Here is a 24286-nt window from a genome sequence, read left to right as displayed (position 1 = left end):
ACTAAATTGGAATTAATTTGCAAACTGGACACCATTAAATTAGGCTTGAATAAGACTTGGAGTGGATGGGTCACTGCACACAGTAACATTATTTCCCCATGATTATTCCCCCCGCCCCACTGTTACTCTCACCTTCTTGTCAACTGTTGGAAATGGGCCATCCTGATTATCACTACAAAAGGTTTTTTTTTCTCCTGCTGATAATAGCTTACCTTAATTGATCACTCTCATTATGGTGCATATGGCAACACCCATTTTTTCATGTTCTCTGTATGTGTTTGTGTATATCTTCCTACTGTATTTTCCGCTGCATGCATCTGATGAAGTGGGTTTTAGCCCATGAAAGTTTATGCTCAGATACATTTGTTAGTCTCTAAGGTGCCACAAGTACTCCTCGTTCTTTCTCCTTAGTGATTCTCTTCTTCCAAAATGACCAGCACTCTTGAGTGATGTTTTGAAAGCATGTAGGACTAGTGATATTTTGTTCTTATGGTTCTGTAGGCTAGGAGTTAAGGATTTTTGACAGAGTAGATCTACCTTAATCTTATTTTAAACAAGGCCTTGAAGAAATATCTGCCTCACACTATAGAGTCCTAGAATGACTTATGAGAACTGTTTGGCTGTATGTTATAATTATAGGCAGGGCTGGTTGCCTGACGCTTCCCATTATAAGACCCTATTTTCAGTTGCATGTATCAGTGGTTCTTAACTTTTCCAGGCTACTGTACCCCTTTCAGGAGTCTGATTGGTCTTGCAGACCCCAAGTTTCACCTCACTTAAAAACTACTTGCTTACAAAATCAGACATAAAAATACAAAAAAGCGTCACAGCACTTTTTAAAATAAATTCATTGGAATATAAATATTGTGCTTACATTTCAATGCCATACTTGAGCTGGTTTTTGTGAGCCTTGTCTAAAGCCCGAGCGCCAGGTGGTGAGGCTGAAGCATGTAACTTAACTTTGCGAGGCCCTCTGTGGTGTGGGGCCCCAGGCACTTGTCATACTTGCCACCCCCTAAGGCTGGTCCTGCACTTGTGATCCCTCTAAACCCGTGCTGTGACCCGCAGGTTGAGAAACACTGATCTAGATTAATTGAATACTCCCGGAAGACCACTGCCTACACCCAGGGATACACATACTCTTGGCTGAGAACCACTGACTTAGATCTTTGCCAAATTTTAACCATTTTAGCTGAAACTTTCTATACCAAGTATCTGCCTCAGGCCGTGTGGTTTTGGTTTTTTATTAGTTCAGCCAAAATGGTTCAACAGTTTCTGAGAATGAGGCTAAGGAAAACATTCTTTTCCCATGTTATAATATTCTGGCAGCCATCTCTCTGAATATGTCTATACTGGAGTAGGATGTGTAATTTCCAGCTTGGGTAGTCAGGCCCATGCAAGTTCTGATGGCGCAAGCGCTAACAACAGTAACGTAGCCATGGCTGCACAGGCAGCAGGATGGGCTAGCTGCCTTAAGTCTGTCCCTATGTATGGTCTTGGATGGGACTGGGCTCAGGACAACTACCCCGTTCTGTTGCCTGGGCAGACACTGTTCAGTTTAGTATGCTAGCTCAATTGGAGCTAGCATGGGTCTTTTTAGCCGAGATCAAAATTACACTGTAGATGTATGCTTTGAGACACTCTAGTGCCTAGCATTAGTCTAGAACAATGGGCCCCACTCTTCGTTGGCCTTTACGCATTCCTGTAATAAACATTATTAATAATTATTAAAAATCTACCCCAAATCAGCCAATTTATAAGCCTTTAAAAATTTGTGTGACATGCTTAGCAGAGACTTGCTAGACCTTTGCACTAAGATCTATGAAGATTTTATCTGCACTGAGCAGGACTTTCCCCACAACTGTATCTTGAGCTGCTGGTGGCTGGGTGGTACCCTGGGTCAGGGCACCAGAACTGAAAGCAGGAGCCTGTCTCTCTTGTGCGCTCAATGCTCCTCCTGCGGGGCCCAGGCAGGTGGATGAAGTTCCTTGATTTCAATGCTGAGGAGGGCAAGGGCCAGATCCAGGTGAGGGTAAATGTGGTCAGTAGATTGAGACAAGGAGCCTAGGGGAGGGGAAGGGTAGAACTGTAGGATAGTGGGAGTAAGGAAAATGTGATTGGGAGTTGGGATTCTCATAAGACACTGGGGCTGTCTAGGCAAGAAGACTTGGACTTGGGGTATGAGAACTGGGACTGGAAGTCCTTGAGGAAAAAAAGGAAGGGATTGGGAGTTACTTGCCGCGTGTGCACAAACATGCTGAGATAAGTAATGTCATCAAAGATGTGATTAAAGACTGCATCATAATGCATACATACAAGGGACTAAATTAAAGCAACAACAGCAACCTTAATTCTAGCATTTCCTAACTCGAGTGCTTGACTTTGCAACCTTAATAATGTTCTTTGGGCATTTTTTTTTCTTTCTGTGCAATATTTTAGACAAATAGTGCATGTTTCTGCAAGCACTGTTGGGAAGAAAGTAATTCCTGAGAATATTAAAGCAAAAAAAAAAAAAATCAGTCAATACATAAGTGAACAAACTGAGGGGAAAAAGGAAATGTAAAATAAACCAAAACAAGGGATAGGGATAAGGAAGAGCAGGTTTTGGCTTTCAATATGTAACACAAGTTTTGTAACAAATCATGAAATCAGTAAAGTAAACTATGGATTTCATATGTGAAAACTTAAACACCACAATTTTACATTATACTTTAGAGGAGTTTAGCCTATGTTATTTGTTAGAAATTCATCTAAACTATAGCTTGAACCTAATTCGTATAGGAATAAATTTCAAGTTCAATATTATCCAGTCGCCAAATTTCCTCCACCCCCAAGATGTTACTATTCCTACAGGTTTATCATCATCATTGAATATATATTTTTTGTTTTTTCTCTGGATTGAGGAAACAGGATGCATTGGGGGACAGGATAGGAAGTGGCAGGGAACTATAATTTATCTCGTTTTAATGTTTAAATCATGATTAAATAGATCTTACCTAAAAGTCATAATATGTCCATTGGCACAGAAACATGCAAGGCAGCTACTATTACTTAATGCCACTATATCTCCACGAAGAACAAAAGAAGTCTCTGTTATGTTTTGTTTATGAATACAGTTCTGTGATGGCAGTGAGATAACTTTTGCTTGCTTTTCAGAACATATCACTGCATATTGGTTTTCACTGATTTCCTGAGAAGAAGAGGAAGGGGACACTGAGACAGGCCGCCGTTTTTTCGATTTATCCTTTTCATCTTTGTCTTCAGAAACATTATGTTCTCTCCACGGCTCACGTGCTGGTGGAACTAAAGATCCCGTAGTGTCCAGAAAAGCCATTCTCAGGATTGCCCCTTTTAGCCTCAAAATGGTTCCTAGGATATAGAATTTGACATGATATCTAAAATAATTTTCCTGACTTGTCTTCCAAACTACATAATAATAGTCTTTAAAAAAACTGGCAAACATAAAAGGCATCCTTCCAAACAGAACTTTCAGATTTGCCTGGTCTCTTCTGCAGTAAAACTCAAATTAACTAACATTTTGGCCAATCTAATTAAAAAAAAATTTAAACTTTTGCTTAAGACCATCCCTATTCAGGAAAGCATTTGAGCATGAACTTAAGTTTAAGTGTGTGTATATGTCCCATTGACTACAATGGAAATTAAGCATATACTTGAAATTAAGCACATCGACCTTCCTAAACAGGGATGTTTTCCTGAATCAGAGAGACTCACAAGAAAGTGCAAAGAAACAGCTGAGGCTTTTAAAGGAGGACCAAACTGGAACCCATGTGGTTTAAACTTAGATGTTAAAAATATACAGCTTTCACTTTTCCTCATAGGCATTTATGCTTTCCAAAACACAGCATCAATAAATTGTACTGTGTTTAATACCATCTATGATGAATACTATTAACTGTCAGAAGTGTCCACCTGTGTTTTCTTCTTTGAATTAGACTGTTTAGGTATAAGCGAGCAGGCTCTCTTGCATCTTCCTTCCTAGTAGTATAATGGTTACTGAAAGCTATTGTTACGTTATATTTACTCAGATTAAATAAAAGTTTTGGTTTTTCCAACCTGTAAATCGAAGACATAATCAATCAGGATTTTTCTGAAGAGATCTAGAGGGCCCTTGAAATAGAGGAAAGAAAAGCAGCCAGGCCAGATATTCACAGGCAAGTGTTCTGAAAGGACGCTGAGACAGGCAAAAGGGCTGAACTAGTGACCCGAAGACACTGGTGTTGAACAAGGTGTGTGACCAGGAAAGAGCAGGTCATGATAGTTTCTATGCATTGAGGAAAAGCAGAGATAGCATAGGGGGAAAGCTGAAATCTGCCATATGGGTCTGAGAGAAGAATGTTGTCCTTAGGACATAGTACCAGCTGGTTCAATCATTATAGTCAAACAACTTTTATTCTTTTTTGTAGTGGAAAAATCTAATATGAACTTCATTGAGACCAAGGTGAATAAAAAGATTGTGGCATCTAACAATATTCTTCTCTTGCTGTCTCCCTCTAGTTATACTGTTAACACTGTGTGTGTTGCTGTAGAGCTACTCAAATGTCATTCTTGCTACACAAACAGTAGTCCCCATTGACCAGATATTCCTATACCAGATTGTAAATTTGCAGTTCAGACTTAACCTGATTAGCAATTTTCCAAATCAGTTATCTCTAACACACAAGTGACATAGCAACTTTCTAGAATACCAAAACACTACGCTGTCCTGACTTAAACAGGGAGCACTGTATAATTATTTATGGAATTATTACATAATTGAGAAAAAAACATTAAAAACCCCTCAAGAATAATAATGCAGAATACCAGCCACGTTATGCAGCAAATCTCCTGTCTTGTACATACCACTGGGAGAAACAATTACTGGCTGACTTAGTCTTTGTTCTCCTCCTGGGGGTAGGTTCAGTACAATGACTAGCACTGTACCCAGAGTAGTCCCAACCCATAAACATGGAGAAGGTGATGTATCTGCTTTCCGTGTGAAAGTCTCACAGAAATGAAGAGCAGAAATTGCTTCTCGGGATTCCTTATCGATGCTAGTTACACTGGAACTCCGGGATCGACTGAAGGAGTTGTCTCTGACATCTGAAACAAGTTTACATTAATTAAAAAGCACTGCAAAATACAGCATAAAGTTTCAAAATAAACCACAGTTAGGATTTTTTAGCATATTTTGTAAAGATAGTTCTTTAAAAATCAAGCATGTAGTAACTTTCACTCCATAGATTACTTCCTTTTGCTAAATATTTCCCTAATTACATTTCCTCTCCTGCCCACTGACCCCATTTTCCATGCTGTATTCTAATTGCAACAATCTCTTCAACTGCAGAGTACGCCACTATATAATTGTCCTAGATGGTCATTGTGTGTGTTCATCTTTTGCATGGGACAAAAGACAGTCATTTATCAAACAGCAGAAGCCTTTTATTATCTTAGTAAGAGACAAACATCTCAGTTTAAGCTTGTAAAGGGACCCACATACCATGGTGATAAATAGCTTGTCCTGTTCTCCGACTTTAGGAGATTTGGGGGGAGGGATAGCTCAGTGGTTTGAGCTTTGGCCTGCTAAACCCAGGGTTGTGAGTTCAATCCTTGAGGGGGCCATTTACAGGTATGGGGCAAAAATTGGGGATTGGTCCTGCTTTGAGCAGGGGGTTGGACTAGATGACCTCCTGAGGTCCCTTCCAACCCTGATATTCTATGATTCTATGATGGAAGGAGGACTCACTGGCTATTCACATTAGCCTGAACTTCTGGCATAGGTCACTTAAAAAACCTAAAGTTCTTTGGTGGTAATGTTCAAAAACAAAGAAATTGGGTAATTGAAGACTTTCTTCTGGAGTGCTATAGGAAGTGACATTGATAAGCTTTTCCGGCAGTCATCCCTGGACTAAAAGAAGGTTGAGCACAAAGTAGCTCCATGAAAGGGTATTCAAATCATAAGCACAAAGTAATTTTGTTTTAACTTAATTCAAAGTTACTGTGCAACTCCTTAAAAATAGGCTATTATAATGGAAATGCTACCAACATCTGCATCAGCATGTGTTACCAGCTGCATACATTGTAAATACCAGAGGGGTCAACATTCTTAGAGATTCTCTTTTGTACTCAAGCATGAGTGTGATTTTTAAATTCCTGACAAATCATTCTCTTTCAGTTAGCATCTCCCAATGCTTTTACTAAAAGGCAAATCAAATTTATCACTGAAAATATGGTGTAGTTTACACTATGGCTTTGTTTAGGCCTGGATTATGCTAGTTTTAAGCCCTCACTGGTACACAGAAACAGTTGGAAACTCTGTGTACTAGCAGGATTGAGGTTTAACCAACAGAATTTACTTATGTAATTTATTCATAAAAGCATTACTGCACAGCATAATGAGCCATTTCATTAATGGGCTACATTGTTTTCCCCACTGAGAGAAAATCTCCTAGGTAACTGTGCTTTATCTGAAAAGTTACTACTTTCTGCATTATAGTAAGAAAATATGGTACAGAGTCATATATCCAGCAAAAATAACGTGTAATACATGATGAATCGTTTGTTCTGCTAACTTCAGCTACTGATTATAGCACCCTCATCAAAAAGATTCTTCTTAAGATTTTAATATTTACTGGGGAAGAAAATAAATCAAGGGTTTTTCCAGTTAAATATCGGTAATACCCAAATGTAGTAATTTGTAGATATGATTTGCTACAGATTATATTTTCCTGTCATTAACAAGAATCTTGGAAAATCAGTTTAAAAGCAGTCAATTTTTTTTTTTTTTTAATAGAAGTGCCTTAATTATACGGTCTCCAACTGAGCTGCATATTGAAGATAAAATTGAATTGACCCATTACCGAGCGTAAGAGAAGCTAACCAAAATTCTGGTAACTCACTGAAACTGGGGGTTGCAAATGACTTCTTGAATTCTGTCCCTTTGACTTTTGATTTGCATGTACCTTTCTTGTGTGCATTATATAAGAATTCTCCAGTTTCTTTTTCTGAGCAAAATAGGATTGTTGTGACAGATATAAAACTATATCTACATTTGTGGATTTAATATTCAAGAAAGATATAACAATGTGCTGAAAAATATGCTTATTTTAAGCCTCTTTAATTATGCAACTGAATGATCATTTGTGTTTCTAAACTTTAATATGCAAGCTGTACAACTAGAATGTTTACTATGAAATTACTGTACTATGTCTCAACAAAATCCTAAAACAACATTTTCTTATAACAGTTATACATCAGCTTAGCTCTACACATGTTAGCTTTAAACATGTTAGTAGCCTGGTTGTAGTCAACTACAAGTGTAACTGTTTGCAGAATAGGACCTTAATTAAAATCTCCTGGGAGGTCTGTAAAACTTCATTTTCCCTGTTATGTGGTTCCAAACAGACATGACATTTTTCTGGTAATATTCCTCTGGTAACATTCCTGACATCACAAGGTAACTGACATAAGAATTACAGCAGCCTCAAAAAATTCAGATAAAAATTTAACAACTACGCATAAATCTGTGTGTGTACATTAGGATGACAACAACTGAGATTTTACATGTCTATTTAAACACATATTTTGGATTCTTACTTTATGGAAATTTACTCTTCCTATAAAACACAGTTGCAATATGGGTCAACCTTTATTTTTGAACTTACCTAAATCAGGCTTTAGTTCAGTTGGCAAACTTAACTTTCTGGACATCTTTGCTGAAAAATAAAATATATCTTTAAAAGAAATATGATAATGTTGGCCTTTTTATTAACAGATTGCCATTTTCCAAATGTTTAATACATCGCAATTTATTACATCCAATTTCAGTACTAAGCAATTAATCCAAATTCTGTATGATTGAAACCCTTGTGTTAAGCAGTGTTTCCACTAGAGTTGAGCCTGACTCAAAATCCCTACATCCAAAATCCCATTAAGTTCTGGGGAGGAGAGAACCGAAATTCAGACTCAAAATTTTAAGCTTATGCCATCCTTAAGATCTTGCCTGAAGCTTGACAAAACTCATGGATTTTGTTTGCATTTTTGGCTTTGTTCAAACCCCAAGTTTAGACCAAAACTGATGTGGGGGCAGGTTGTACAAACCCCTGGCAACGAACACAGTTCACACAAAGCCCTGTGCATGCAAACAGCTGAATTTTACACAACTTTAGTGTACGCCTCTTTCTCTCAATGTAATCATCATCTTGACATATATAAAAGGCAGAAGATATAATTTATAATTATGCCACATTAAGATAAAAGATTTTACAATTTTGTACAGTTTATTTTAAAGCCATCTTAAATATTCTGAAATTTAGGGCAAAGTTATGGAAATACAGAAACAACAAGCAATATATTGTCTATATACAATATGCACAATGTTTTCTTAGGTAAAATATAGTAGGACCTTGATAATTTGGACCATTAGGGTATTGCACCGTTGTGAAATACTGAGTTTTGCAAATTAGGATGTTAAAAAGGAAAACACGATGCAGTACAATGCAATTTCTTCATTTATTTCAGTCATTTATTTTAATCTTAATTATATAATAGGTAGTCTTGGCTACTTTAATCCTCTTCTGCTCTTTGGGGTGAAGAGACACTCACTTTCCTGTAGGATAAGAGGATTCCAAGTGACCAGGGCTACACTAGCGCACACATTATAGTCTATTTTGTAAAAAAAAAGTAATTAAGCCCTAGTAAAAGGACATCTCACTACAGCACCTTGTATTTAAAATGGTGTTTCCCCCACATAAGAGCAAAAATTGGAATGAATTATAAGAGTAGTTTATTAGCAAGGTTCTACTGTGAGAGTGACAGGTATAGCTGGATAATCTGTCAGTCATTCAAATTTTGATATATTTCATGTTAGTCTCATAAAACGCAGGTTTGAAAAATATTATGCAGTCACATTAAATACAGATTTAAATACTGTAAATTTAAGGAAAACCTAAAAGTAGTTCTAAAGAAATGCCTTTTAGAGAGTTCTTTAAATTACTTCAGTTGTTAAGATGTTTTTCTAACTCAAGCATAGCTAGGATCCAACAGTGGGTTACCTTGTAGAAGACAAGGTAGCATTTTTTTTTAATGAAAAAAGCAAGCCTCATTAAAAATCCATTTCTGGAACAGTTAGGGTGATATTGCTAGGTGTCACAGTGAGTGGTGCACTACCAACATGTAGACAGAAAATTGCTCTTTTTATGGACACTGAAACATTGGAATATTAAGATACCAGGAATGTAAAACAAAGTAATAAAAAGGTGAAACCATGTGTGACAGGTGAACTATCCAATTCCTCAACTTGTGTCAAATTTTGACAGTCATTCACACATATTGTCTTCATATGTAACATAATTTAAAAGCCTACAACTATAAAGACTGTAAAACCTTAAACACAACACAGAGCAACTAAAGAGCCTGCAGTTCCATACACAGTAAATAAATTTCTCTTCACAAAAAGTTTCTTCGAAAGAAATAAGACAACCATTAATTCTCTCTTATCACCACAAGCAATACAACTGATAGATTTTTAAAACCACTCATTTAGGGATTCATAGAGTTACATAACAAAACCTGATTTTTATATTATAAGTGTTCTAATATTGTTCAGAACTATCTATCAGCCTTGTAATGATAAAGTGAAAATTAAATTAACATGGTAAAATTTTACTTACAGAAAACAGTGATTACATTCAGTCCATTTATAAAGCAAGTACACAACTAAAATACTCAAGTTATAACTAACTGCTACTTGAACAATTAATTATCACACTTTTGTCTGTCTTGTGATCAGAAAGGTGTTGTGTCTTAGGCACAGGACTGGGACTCAGGAGATTTGGATTTAATTCCCAGCTTCATGTGTTACCTTTGGTAAATCACTTAAGGCTTGTCTGCACTAGCTGATGTGCAAATTCTAATACACACTAGCATGTCATTCACTAACTGGCATGTGTGTACCCTGCTGGTGGGCACTAAAAGTTCCCTAGTGTGCATTAATGTGTACACTGGGGAACTTTTAGTGCATGCCAGTAGGGTCCACATGGACCAGTTAGTGCACATCATGCTATTGCACATTACAATTTATATTCCAGTTACTGCAGACTAATGCACCGTGTAGACAAACCCTCAATAGGGATAATACTTCCCTACCTAAAAGAAATGTTTAGAATACCCAGATACTACTATGATAGAATACTCAGATAGACAGACTCTTCCCCCACAAGTCCCCGACTTCCCTTTGCTGAAAAACAGCTAATTCTCACTTGTCATCTTTGTTGAAATTAAATAAGTGTTCATTTTTTGCACCCACACTGATGACGCATGTGTGAGCTCCCTACTCTTGCAGGGTACAATACCACTCAGGCTTATTCTTCTGAATTTTCTTTGAAAATGAAAGTCTCAGATTTAAAAATTTAGTATATTCTAGTAGAAGTTCCAATTATCATCAGCTGAACCCTAAGCATATGGGCAAGACTCACCAGCCAGATACCCAGGAAAGAATTTTCTGTAGTAACTCAGATCCCACCCCATCTAACATCCCATCACAGGCCATTGGGTCTATTTACCATGAATAGTTAAAGATCAATTAATTGCCAAAATCATGTTATCCCATCATACCATCTCCTCCATAAACTTATCGAGTTTAATCTTGAAGCCAGATAGATCTTTTGCCCCCACTGCTTCCCTTGGAAGGCTATTCCAAAACTTCACTCCTCTGATGGTTAGAAACCTTTGTCTAATTTCAAGTCTAAACTTCCTGATGGCCAGTTTATATCTATTTGTTCTTGTGTCCACATTGGTACTGAGCTTAAATAATTCCTCTTCCTCTCCAGTATTTATCCCTCTGATATATTTATAGAGAGCAATCATATCTCCCCTCAACCTTCTTTTGGTTAGGCTAAACAAGCCAAGCTCCTTGAGTCTCCTTTCAGAAGACAAATTTTCCATTCCTCAGATCATCCCAGTAGCCTTTCTCTGTACCTGTTCCAGTTTGAATTCATCCTTCTTAAACATGGAAGACCAGAACTGCACACAGTATTCCAGGTGAGGTCTCATCAGTGCCTTGTATAACGGTACTAAAACCTCCCTATCTCTACTGGAAATACCTCACCTGATACATCTCAAGACCGCATTACCTTTTTTCCCAGCCATATCACATTGGCAGCTCATAGTCCTCCTATAATCAACCAATACTCCAAGGTCCTTCTCCTCCTCCATAACTTCTAATTGATGCATCCTCAGCTTATAACTAAAATTCTTGTTATTAATCCCTAAATGCATGACCTTACACTTCTCACTATTAAATTTCATCCTATTACTATTACTCCAGTTTACAAAGTCATCCAAATCTTCCTCTAGGATTTCCCAGTCCTTCTCTAAATTGGCAATACCTCCCAGCTTTGTATCATCCACAGACTTTATTAGCACACACCCACTTTTTGTGCCGAGGTCAGTAATAAAAAGATTAAATAAGATTGGTCCCAAAACTGATCCCTGAGGAACTCCACTGATAACCTCCCTCCAGCCTGACAGTTCACCTTTCAGTAGGACCCACTGTAGTCTCCCTGTTAACCAGTTCCTTATCCACCTTTCAATTTTCATATTGATCCCCATCTTTTCCAATTTAACTAATAATTCCCTGTGTGGCATGGTATCAAACGCCTTACTGAAATCTAGGTAAATTAGATCCACTGCGTTTCCTTTGTCTAAAAAATCTGTTACTTTCTCAAAGAAGGAGATCAGATTGGTTTGGCACGATCTACCTTTTGTAAAGCCATGTTGTATTTTGTCCCAATTACCATTGACCTCAATGTCCTTAACTACTTTCTCCTTCAAAATTTTTTCCAAGACCTTGCATACTACAGATGTCAAACTAACAGGCCTGTAGTTACCCAGATCACTTTTTTTTCCTTTCTTAAAAATAGGAACTATGTTAGCAATTCTCCAATCATACAGTACAACCCCTGAGTTTAGAGATTCATTAAAAATTCTTGCTAATGGGCTTGCAATTTCATGTGCCAATTCCTCTAATATTCTTGGATGAAGATTATCTGGGCCCCCCCGATTTAGTCCCATTAAGCTGTTTGAGTTTCGCTTCTACCTCAGATATGGTAATATCTACCTCCATATCCTCATTCCCATTTGTCATGCTACCATTATCCCTAAGATCCTCTTTAGCCTTATTAAAGGCTGAGGCAAAGTATTTGTTTAGATATTGGGCCACGCCTAGATTATCTTTGACCTCCACTCCATCCTCAGTATTTAGCGGTCCCACTTCTTTCTTTGTTTTCTTCTTATTTATATGGCTATAGAACCTTTTACTATTGGTTTTAATTTCCTTTGCAAGGTCCAACTCTACTTGACTTTTAGCCTGTCTCACTTTATCCCTACATGTTCTGACCTCAATAAGGTAGCTTTCCTTGCTGATCCCTCCCATCTTCCATTCCCTGTATGCTTTCTGCTTTTTCTTAATCACATCTCTGAGATGCTTGCTCATCCAGGTTGGTCCACAACTCCTGCCAATCTAAAAGAAATGTCACTCTAGACATACAAATTCTGAAACACTAAACAATTCATGGCAATATTCCAAGGAGTTTAAAAATAAAGGCTGAAATTGGCACAAGAGATAAAATCCAATTCACCTGTGATCTGGAGTACATGAAAATTTGATGGGTCTTAGATTCTAAGATCCACATCCCTCCTTTTTAAAAAACATCAAGGCAATAAAAATCTAGAATTCCGTATCATGGTTGATAAAAATAAGTTTCAAGATGATTCTGCTGCACATTAGTTTATTAAGGAAAAGAAATATCTACTCTACAAAATGAAAATGTATTTGTTTTATTAATACTACAAGTAGATAAAACATATTTAAAGGGAAGATAATTATTGCAGAGATGATTGCTGAGGGAGAGATCACAAGGTGCTTAAAATATATAGTCTGTTCACAGCATAACATTTCAAAATATCTAATAGTGTGGACAGTATGTTGAACAAGTCAGGAAAACACAAAGTAAGAAATGTGAATAATTATTAAAGGTTAAATAAAAATAGTGTCACCTTGCGTATAAACAGAAAATACTTCACAGTTTTAATTAATGAGAAAAATGGGAAAACCATCTTATTTTTCATTGGTTGTTAAGCTTTTAACCTGAATCACTCACTAGAATACTGATCATTTGCTTTTATTTCTCACTCAGCTAAACAGAAAACATTTGGTCTATGTATCTTATCTCCTTTTTGTACATATTATATTGTATGCATAGTATGAGATTTGTTGTGTAGAGGAGCTCCCTCTAAGACTGTCTCTATTAGAGAATTTTATAAAAAATGCTCTACTGGTTGTAACACGGGTCAACCTTAAGAAAACCTTCTGTGGCTGGGTAAATTTTGATCATTATTTAAAAATGAGGAATAGCAGATTTAACTAATTCAGCAGTAAAAGCTCTAAAGGCCACATGAGATGTATGTGCACTCTAAAGGCCACATGAGATGTATGTGCACTGTTGTGTAGTAGCAAAATATTTACCATGCCTCACTGCACATGTGGTTGTTTTGAGCAGTGGTCAAAGTATTTCCTGTAGTATAGTTTGTAGAAGTAGCTATTAAACCATGTTAAGTATTTGGGCTCCATCTGGATAAACAGAGCTATATAAATATAAGAGCATTATAATTATTCCAAAGAAGATTAGGTTTGGAAGAGACCTCAGGACGTTTAGTCCAACCCCCTGCTCAAAGCAGGACCATCCCCAACTGAATCATTCCAGCCAGGGCTTTGTCAAGCCGGGCCTTAAAAACCTCTAAGGATGGAGGCTCCACCACCTCCCTTGGTAACCCATTCCAGTGCTTCACCACCCTCCTAGTGAAATAGTGTTTCCTAATATCCAACCTAGACCGCGCCCCACTGCAAGTTGAGACCACTGCTCCATAGTTAGCTTTTCATACAATTCAAATGAAAGTTTGGCTATAATAATGAGCCTACAGAAAGAGACATTGTCTGTGCTTTGGTGTCTGAGTCATGTTCATTCCTGAATAGTCCTAGGAGTGTTACTAAAATAATCAAAAGACTAGATAACTAGAATACATCTGGTAAATTTGGAATGGTGACTTTGTGACTCCAGTTTATTTTATATTCTTTGTGCTAACACTGCAGGTTTGTGTGTTTAGGCAAGTTTTTCTTCATCTTGTAACAAACCAATAATTCTAACTCTGACATCAATTTGTTGCTATAGATATGAACCTGTAGGAATAAAGAAGCTTTAGATAAGCACATATCTTCAATAAAATGATTAAAAGGAGAAAGGTTTGTTTTAAGTAGGGCTGTCGATTAATCGCAGTTAACTCATTCGATTCACTCAAAAAAATTAATCGTGATTAATTGCACTGTTAAATAGAATACCAATAGAAATTTCTTAAATATTTTGGATGTTTTTCTACATTTTCAAATTGATTTCATTACAACACAGAATACAAAGTTATAGTGCTCACTTTATATTATTTATTACAAATATTTGCACTGTAAAAATGATAAACAAAAGAAATAGTATTTTTCAGTTCACCTCATACAAGTACTGAAGTGCAATCTCTTTATTGTGAAAGTGTAACTTACAAATGTAGATTTTTTTTTGTGTTACGTAACTGCACTAAAAATAAAATAAAACAATGTAAAGCTTTATCGAGCCTACAGGTCCACTCAGTCCTACTTCTTGTTCAGCCAATCGCTAAGACAGACAAGTTTGTTTATATTTACTGGAGATACTGCTGCCTGCTTCTTATTTACGTCAGCTGAAAGTCAGAACAGGCATTCACATGGCACTTTTGTAGCCGGCATTGCAAGGTATTTGCGTGCCAGATATGCTAAACCTTTGTATGCTCCTTCATGCTTTGGCCACCATCCAGAGGACATGCTTCCATGCTGATGATGCTTGTTAAAAACATAATATGTTAATTAAATTTGTGACTGAACTCCTAAGGGGAGAATAGTATGTCTCCAGTTCTGTTTTACCTGCATTCTGCCATATATTTCATGTTATAGCAGTCTCAGCTGATGACCCAGCAAATGTTCATTTTCCGAACGCTTTCACAGCAGATTTGACAAAACACGAAGAAGATACCAATGTGAGATGTCTATAAATAGCTACAGGACTCGACCCAAGATTTAAGAAACCAAAGTGCCATCCAAAATCTGAGAAGGACGAGGTGTGGAGTATGCTTTCAGAAAACTTGAAAGAGCAACACTCCGACGTGGAAAATACCAAACCCAAACCACCAAAAAAGAAAATCAATCTTCTGCTGGTGGCATCTGACTCAGATGATGAAAATGAACATGCGTAGGTCCGCTCTGCTTTGGATGGTTATTGAGCAGAACCTGTCATCAGCATGGATCAATGTCCTCTGGAATGGTGGCTGAAGCGTGAATCTTTAGCGCATCTGTCATGTAATATCTTGCAACGCCAGCTACAACAGTGAACACCTGTTCTCACTTTCAGGTAAACAAGAAGCAGGCAACATTATCTCCTGCAAATTGTAACCAAACTTGTTTGTCTGAGCAATTGGCTGAAGTAGGACTGAGAGGACTTGTAAGCTCTAAAGTTTTACATTTTTTTATTTTTCAGTGCAGTTATTTTTTGTACCTAATTCTACGTTTGTAAGTTCAACTTTCATGATAAAGAGACTGAACTACAGTACTTGCATTTGGTGAATTGAAAAATACTTTTTTTTTGTTTTTTACAGTGTAAATATTTGTAATAAAAAATAAATATAAAGTAAGCACTGTACACTTTGTAATCTGTGTTGTAATTGAAATCAATATATTTGAAAATGTAGAAAACATCCAAAAATATTTAAATGAATGGTATTCTATTATTGTTTAAAAGCATGATTAATCACAATTAAGTTTTTTAATTGCTTGACAGCCCCAGTTTAAAGATTTAGACATCTATAAATTTTCTTTAGGGAGACAATTCCTTATGGTCCTGCCACTGGAATAGTATCTGTTTTTCTCTTCAGTTAGGTGGGAGCTAGATTTTCAATTATCCTTTCATGAATGACACCTCCTTACCCTTAATTGCTGCCATGATGGCAGCAGGTAACTGAACACAAGGACAAGATTAGTATCTTCCTATGAAAATAATACTTTGCAAGTTAGAGCAATGGGAAGTGTGGGTAACTTCACCTTATCTAATATCCAAGAGTAGCCTCTCTGATGGGCTAAATCCTCAACAGGTTGGGGACAAAGAATTCCAGAAGCTTATTTTGGAATTCAGAGTTCCTTGTGTGGCAATGCAATGAACTGCAATCATGCCACAAGACAAGTCCCATCTGATTATACATTTGATAAAGTGAAATGATTTGTTTTACAATAGATCAATAAAATTGGTAACAATAGATGGCACACGTTTTACAAAATATCCCAATCCCTATCCAACTGATCACAATTCATTTTGAAACAATGAAGAGATAAAACATGCAATTATTAATGTCAAATAATGGCAAGAGACAGTGACATTCTGTAATATGAGAGAGAAAAGGAAGATATTAAAGTAGCACCATAAGCTCACAAAACAGCCATGCAACATAAACATGCCACATACAATGTACAGTAAACGGCAATGCAAAAAAGTATTTTTGTTTTCACCGACTTCAAGTGGTCACTCCTTAATACATTTCAAATGTAAAATTACACAACAATCCTATTCATAATGGCAACGTAAGAACCATGAAGATGGGCATTTTCTAATTCTTCTAGATAGATTCACTGGGCTCCTACATTATTAGTAGGACAGCTGTCTACTCACAAACCTAGTAAATAATTATGAGTGAGATGACAAAATTTTCAATGATTGTACAGTTTATTAAACTGATAGCAGAAATTTCAAGTTACAATGTGGAGTTCATGGACTATATGTAAAGCAAAGATTTTGTCATGGATATTTTTAGGAAAAGTCAGGGACAGGTCATAGGCTTCTGTGAACTTTTCTTTATTGCCCCTGACCTGTCCCTGACTTTTCCTAAAAATATCCATGATAAAATGGGAAGGGACTGGGCAGCTGCAGGGTGGCTGGGAGCTCTGGGCTCCAGCGGCAGAGGGGAGCCTCAGGGTCCCCTGCCTGCTCCCCAGCATCAGGGGTCCCCCTGCTCCCCCATGGCAATGGCTAGGGAGCTGCCAGAGTCCCCCTGCCTGCTAGCAGCAGTGAGTTGCCAGGCTAAGCCCCTCCTATGGTGGCTGGGAGCTTTGGGGGTACCCCCACTGCCCGCAGTGGCTGGGAACTTTGGTGTACCCCTGCTGACTATGGTGGCTGGGAATTTGGGGGCCGGTTGCCTCAGATGGCGAGGATACCTCACAGCTCCCTGCAGCTGTGGGAGGCGGCACAACTCTGCATTTCCCAACCGCCGGGCTGAAGACATGGAGGTCTTTGGAAGTCACGGATTCTGTGACTTCCACGACATTCATGACAAAATTGTAGCCTTAATTAAAGGATATTACACATAGCTAACATCAGGCTCAAGTTAACTCTGCATATCACTTTTTTCCTGAAAGATGCAATTCTTTCAAACTTGTTCTAGAACGTTATTTGAGTTGTGAAGCAAATTCAAGACACTATTCTATTCCCTTAGAAAGACTTTAGAATGGAACAGATGTGTATAATTCTGTATAATTATCACTGATTTGTTTTATTAATACAATAATGCTGCAATATAGTGATGACACAGTAGAAATTACAACATCAGAGTCAAGTTAAACAGCTCAGACAGCCTGGTCAACAATTAACATAACTAAAAGCAATTTTTTTGCATAATATAGGTCATTTAATTAAAATATAGAAAAGAACACTCCTTTTGGAACACTTAAGAGGAAGATGATTTACCTCTCTACCAGGCAAAGATAACATGTAAAACCATCAGGTAAAATTTTGCAAGCTGTGTCAGATTACTCTACCATTGTGTTATAAAACTGACTTCCAACATCCTTCTTATTTCAGTCCTGGGATGTTCAGAACAGAGAGATCCTGTTACATCTGATGCTTTTATTATTGTGGCCAGCTCTCCAATCAGGATTGGGACAAAAATACATCCTCTTTCCACCTTCCTGCTGTCTCTGGTATAGAGTCTTTTTACTAGCTTAAGAGGCATTTCTTACAGTCTCCATACATGGGACAGGGTAAGCAGCCTTCACAACCTCCTCACATCAACATTCATACAACTCTGAATTTTGAGTGCTATATTTTTCCCTTTAGTTGCTGCACTGTCTTTACTTGTTGGTCTCCCTTTGTTCCATTCAGGTGCAGAAAAAGTTGTGAGTTGCCAAAGGTCAAACTATAAATCAGAGCCAATAAAAATCCAATTATCTCAACTCCTAGTCTTATACCTTATTCAGCAAATTCTGCTGTTTGTAGATTACTCATAAAATATCTCTATGATAGAGGTAATGGAACCTATGTTCGTAGATTACTCATAAAATACCTCTATGATAGAGGTAATGGAACAAATTCTTGTGTATAGAGGGTTCAAACTTTTTGTGCTTAGCACTCACAATTAAAGATAGCTAATGAGTCTATCTGGGACCCTAACTATTAAAATACAATAGCTAGTCATTTGCCAGCCAGCAAACATTAGAATTCTTCACCACCCACTTTTGTCTCTGCAGGACTAGGTTTGTGGATATTACTTTATGAAAGAGGTCCAGAAAAGATCGTAAACGTGATAGTGAGGTACCAAAATCCTATGGTGGAAGTTGGACATGTCATTCTGGATTGTCACTTTCAAACTTACTTTCACTCATTGTCTCAACAATTTCTTTATCTGTGGTAAATAATTATTACTACACTATTAGTTATTCTTTCTATGAAGTATACTTATATTCTAAAAGACATTAGAGGTATACCAAACAATCTTGTTATACATAACAACACAGATTAAATCTTTGGAATAAAATATCTCCAAAGGAATATAACTAAATCTTATTGCTACCATACAATGTAGATACAACAAATAAAAATCTTAAAGTACTAATGCTGAAATAAGAATAAATTAGAAAAATGAAGAGACCTTTTCCCAGAATACACCAAATACCCATTTGCCTTATTTCCTTACTGACCATGTGTTAGATTATCAATCCATCATATTTCCATTCTGACCATAAAAGGGTTCATTTCTTAGCTTGCATACAACATAATTCAAACCATTTTTAATTGCAACTTTTATTTAAAAGAATTTATAGACTGGTGACTTGTCATATTATGGCTGGATACCGCTAGCATATACCGCTCTGGGTTATAGTATTGATAATGAGGATAGGTATATATATAGCTCTCGTTCCTTTTTATGCTGAAGGAAAATGCAATCCTACCACTATTTTGAAAACTTGTAGGGAAAACTAGGCCTTATGGATATGGGTGTGACATTTACAAGGAAGTAAATCAGCAACAGTTTCTAAAGTATACTGCACCACAACAAACGTAATAGTATGTTGCAATTTGCATAGACTGAACCCTTCTAATATTTCAGAATAAAGTAGAACCTCTTCTCCCAAATAAATAGGAAGGTGCACATCATATAAATTAAAGTATGAAAACACCGTTTCTCCTTGATTTTGTTAATCATTGTGCCCAATATATTTAGCACAGAAGCAGCCCAAAGGATTACCATTTAGCACAGGGAAAGATAGATTAAGAACTAAATACACTACAATTTGAAATTTTTTGCTGTTGGGTTAGTGTTGCATAGAGTAAGGCACTAAATTAGGAAGAAAGCAGAATTTTTCTAGTTCCTACCTATATCATTGGCTACCATCTTGGAAAATTTTCTGCCTTTGGTCTTCACTGTAAATAATATTTTAACAAAAAATGTCAAAAACTATAAATGTACTAAAAGGATGAACTGAACAAAATAAATAATGCTGTTAAAATAAAAATACTGTACCCTTTTCTATAAAATTATTCATTTTTTGATCATCATCATCAGAATTGTTTGGAGAACCAGAACCTATATGAGTGAAGACAGAATGAAATAGACATGCAAAATGGACATTCACAAAACAAGATACATGTACAACACTTATCTGACAGAAAGACTATGCATTATATTTAAAAAGTCTTATGAGACTTAACATACTGTCACACTGACTTCACAGCTAAGATACATCAAAGTACTGATCAAAAGATTAGTGAAGCTTTCTGTTATGTGGTGGCACTATAGACGCCAAACTCTTTGCAATAAAGAAGCGTACACAAAAATAAGCAGGTAATCTGAAGCAAAATTACGTATTAGAGCAAGACACACCACCACAACACAGTGCATCTGGGTTATTTTGGTTAGAGACATTTATTTTATTTAATATAAACATTTTAATATGTGGACACCTAGTATGTTGGTCTGTAAATAAGAGGACAAAGAATTTATCCAGATTTGGATCTACAGAGCAAATGGAATATAGAGCATCATTTGGTCTCAAAGAAAGAAATCTGTTTAGAGCAGCAGTTTTATTCTGCAAACAACTCCTATCCCAACACCACAACAGAAAACTTAATTCTGCAAGCAGTGGTTCTAAAGACCACAGATGGTGAATGGGCTACGATTTGTGAACCACTGTTTTAGAGACATTTAACTTGGTGGCTTTTTTAATCTTATTAAAATACCCAACACTGCAGGTTTTTAAATCACTAAAAAAAACCCCACACCAATAAAAAGGACAGAAAGTGTTACAAGGGTATTATTTTCTTACTATTTTAGGTATCCAAGCATGGCACTTTGTATATTTTATGCAACTTTATCCAGGGCACTAGATGAGGGAAACAAAGTTTAATGCTTTTATAATCTCTTTGTTTTGGTTTTCATTTTGTTTCTGTTGTAATTTAGTTCTCGGTGTCTCAAAGCTAGAGGATGCTCTGCCAACTAGCAAGGGCATGGAGCCTTTTTTATAGCTGTAAATCTGTGTAACCACGCAGTGGAGGAAGTTAGAGGGTAACTGAAGTTGCAGCTCTGTTCATTTGGAAGACTCAAATTGTCACACCATTCATGCTGTAGCTTCAGTTGACCGAAGAGGTCTCAGACTTTCAGTCCCAAACACTGATCTTCCAGACTGTTGTACAACCCGTCTCCTAATCAAGCTCTAGTTGAGCATTATTTTATAACTGTAAGCTCCAAAACCATATTCACTGAATTTTTAAAAAATGCCAAGCTTAATAAAGTTAAAGTTATATTTGGATATTGCAGTCTTACCCCATAGCTAGTCTCTCCCTAACTAGACAAACTCCAAACACCAAAATCTGCCTTCTATTCTCTGCAACTTTAGTCTATCAGTGTTTGATGCTCTGATTTCTTCTGGAGCTCCTAAGTTCTGACAATATCCACTCCCCACCTTCCCAGCATCTCTTAGGTCCTCCCCAGTCTTGTTGCCCTCTCTAAGGCCTTGTCTACACTACTGTGGTAAGTAGACCTAAGTTACACTACTCCGGCTAAGTGAATAATGTAGCTGCAGTTGACATAGCTTAGGTTGACTTACTGCAGTGTCTACACCATGCTGAGTTGACGGGAGATGCTCTCCCGGTGACTTACCTTAATCTTCTCATTCCAGTGGGGTACCTGAGAGTGCTCTGCAGTCGATTTAGCGGGTCTTCACTAGACTCACTAAATTGACCCCTTCTAAATCGATCGCAGCAGCATCGAAACCCGGTAAGTGTAGATATGGCCTAAGAGTCCCTCTGTGAAGCCAACAACTTATTATCTCCAGCCCCATAGATCCCATTTCTCCATTTTCTGTTACTGCAAATTAAATGTTTAAGTTATCTTAAGAAGCCCACTTCTGAATTTTAATCTAATTCAAGACAAAACATACCCAGGATGGATGTTTGTTTTTTATTACCTACCCAGCAGAGTGTGTTAAATTTCTGCACTATGCATGTATATTCTTTGGTTCTTCTATGACAGAATACAAGTAGAATTTATTTAAATACTGTACCTGACCCCTAACTCAGATAGAAAAAATTGATTGGGGGCGGGGCGGGGCGAGATTATGTTAAATGAATTTACTGAAATTTTTGAATTTCAAATTTAAGTACAGTGTTGAATCCAGTGTTTTTTCCCTCATAAAGTCTTTGAAGACTGGTGATAAGCTGGAAATACTGATGAAAAACCCACCCTATTTCTTTTCTTCTTTATCACCTTCCCAGTCTTCTTCCTTTCTTTGTTTTCCAAGTTTTCCTTCCTTAGTTTAAGGTTCACTATATTCCTTCCACCTGCGATGTCTACATAAAGATTTTTCTGGGGCCCATGATACCTGACTTTCACAAAAGATGCTAATCCTTGCAGGATGAATATTTTTGGGTGTCTCCTTATTTCTCTACCTTTCCTTTCCTCCCCATATGTTCCCCATGCTTTTTTCTCTTTGCTTGCCCTCTTCTCATCCGTGAAATGTCTACTTTTTCACCTCTTCTCGTTGTCAGTCTTTTCTCGTGAAACACACTAATTTACTCCTAAAATTGCTATCTTTTGAAAAAACAAAAGAAATCAACAAAACCAAAACAACTCACACATACCAAATAATTATACCTCAAGTCAATATTTTACGGTTCATTTATATTAATCCTTTTATTGGAATTATCTCCTTAGCTCTATTAACTAAATTATTATTTTTTTAATCAAAACTTGTCTTAAATTTAAATGTCCAGGTTAGGTCATTTTACTTACTCTACCTGTCAAATTCAAGTAGTTCAGTTAGAACTATCACCAGCATCACCTAAAATCTAGGCAGAAGTATTTCACTGAAACAACAGCAGAATACAGTAAGTGGATCATAGATTTTTGCATCTACTGGACATGGTGGGGGATGAGCGTTTTTTTGTTTGGTTACACAAATAGGAAGCACATCTTTGAATCCAAATGAGGGAAATACTTCTCTACACCAGAGTATAGGGTAGCCCAAAATCAGGTTTAACACTTCAACAAACTCTGTATTTAGGTAACTATATCATAGCAACACACTTCTTTAGTAGAATTTGGTTATAAAATGTGAAGTAGAGTTAGTCTGTTTGTTTTTAAATGTAAAGTAGAATTAATCTACTAATCATGTCCTGGTCAAATTCCAATTCCATTCTCAATTTGCCCTTCTGAAAAGGAAAATCTTAACTGTTGACAGATTGACAGTCTGATGATGTACATTGAAACTCTGAATACAGTTTGAAGAGCAGAGTATGAATTTGTTGACATTCTGGGATCCCTAAAAGACATATCCTTTTTACCCAAGCTTTCAATAAGGGCTTTAGGCTATAGAGGGTATAAATAGGATCAAAGACTTTGGTATTTAGTATTCTTTATAGGCTGTTGTGGTAAGGATCATTCATAATGGCATTAGTTTATTCATGAGATGAATTAATTTTAATATATGTTCCCACCCAGTCCTTTTAGGCACTTTTTAAATATCCAGATAAAATAAATCTGCAATTTTAAATCGTAATCTCCTCATCAGACTAGAGCTTCTGAGGGAGAATGAGTAAAACGATAGCTCCCATTAAGAGTCTGATGAAAGTGATGGGAAAGTGAAACAGTGACAGATATTTCTAGACACTTTTGAAAATTCATTTTTAATACTATATATATTCATTATGAGTGCATTCTTAAGTATTTGGAAGAGCGGAGCCCTAATGCGTTATTATTCATTAAACTTTTGAGCTATTAGAGTGAATCACCGCAGTTCTCCTTTAAAAATCCAGCTCCAGTGTAATGGAAAAGCCAACTTATTTGGAGTGGGGAGCTCCTATTTTGGAAGTCTGCTAGCTTCCAGAAAATTCTGAGAGCCTGACAAAAATTTTCAGCTACCACCCTCATGAGAAAATGGCAGTAAACTCACACTATAAAAGTCAGTCAAAAATAGCTTTCCCCAAAAAACAGGATTTTTTCCCCTTTATCAAAGAGATTTTACCATGTAAACCTGTATTAAAAACAGAAAAACCTTAGCAGTACCAGTTGGAACTTGTGATTTGCACAGATATGGAAACTACTTAAACTATTATTGTAGTCACAAGTTGCAAGTGTGTTATATTACCGGTATCTCAGGAGCTCCACACTGCAATCTCTAGCCAAGATCCCTTTTCCTCCCTGGCTGTGAAGTAAATATATATCTATCTATCTATGATAGCCTTTTTCTTTCCATCGTGTTGTATTCATTTTGCCATATATTATACACACACAAACACTAGTGATTGACAAAATTAATAGGAAAAGCACTCATAAAATATACTGTAGCATGAGACCTTCACTTTCCTCACAGCCTCATAGATAGCATGTATTTCCAATC

The 24286-nt window shown here is 36.8% G+C and overlaps 1 protein-coding gene across 6 annotated transcripts in view; it reads right to left on the bottom strand.

Annotated features, from left to right (window-relative positions):
- STXBP5 (syntaxin binding protein 5) overlaps positions 1 to 24286 on the bottom strand; it is a 179190-nt gene that overhangs the window by 18801 nt on the left and 136103 nt on the right. For 3 of the 6 annotated variants that reach the window (XM_048844300.2, XM_048844299.2, XM_048844301.2), the window contains 5 exons: positions 19915 to 19977; positions 19767 to 19814; positions 7662 to 7712; positions 4861 to 5100; positions 2997 to 3369 (listed from right to left, as the gene is read on the bottom strand). In XM_048844300.2, the coding sequence (XP_048700257.1) occupies positions 2997 to 3369; positions 4861 to 5100; positions 7662 to 7712; positions 19767 to 19814; positions 19915 to 19977 (775 nt within the window). The remainder of the gene's footprint in view (positions 1 to 2996; positions 3370 to 4860; positions 5101 to 7661; positions 7713 to 19766; positions 19815 to 19914; positions 19978 to 24286) is intronic. The other 3 variants (XM_048844302.2, XM_048844303.2, XM_048844304.2) reach the window with 1 other exon arrangement.

This window comes from Caretta caretta, chromosome 3, assembly GCF_965140235.1.
Source record: "Caretta caretta isolate rCarCar2 chromosome 3, rCarCar1.hap1, whole genome shotgun sequence".
Taxonomy (NCBI): Eukaryota; Metazoa; Chordata; order Testudines; family Cheloniidae; genus Caretta; species Caretta caretta.
The sequence above is the reverse complement of the archived record's forward strand: the minus strand, read 5'-3'. Positions and strand labels throughout refer to the sequence as shown.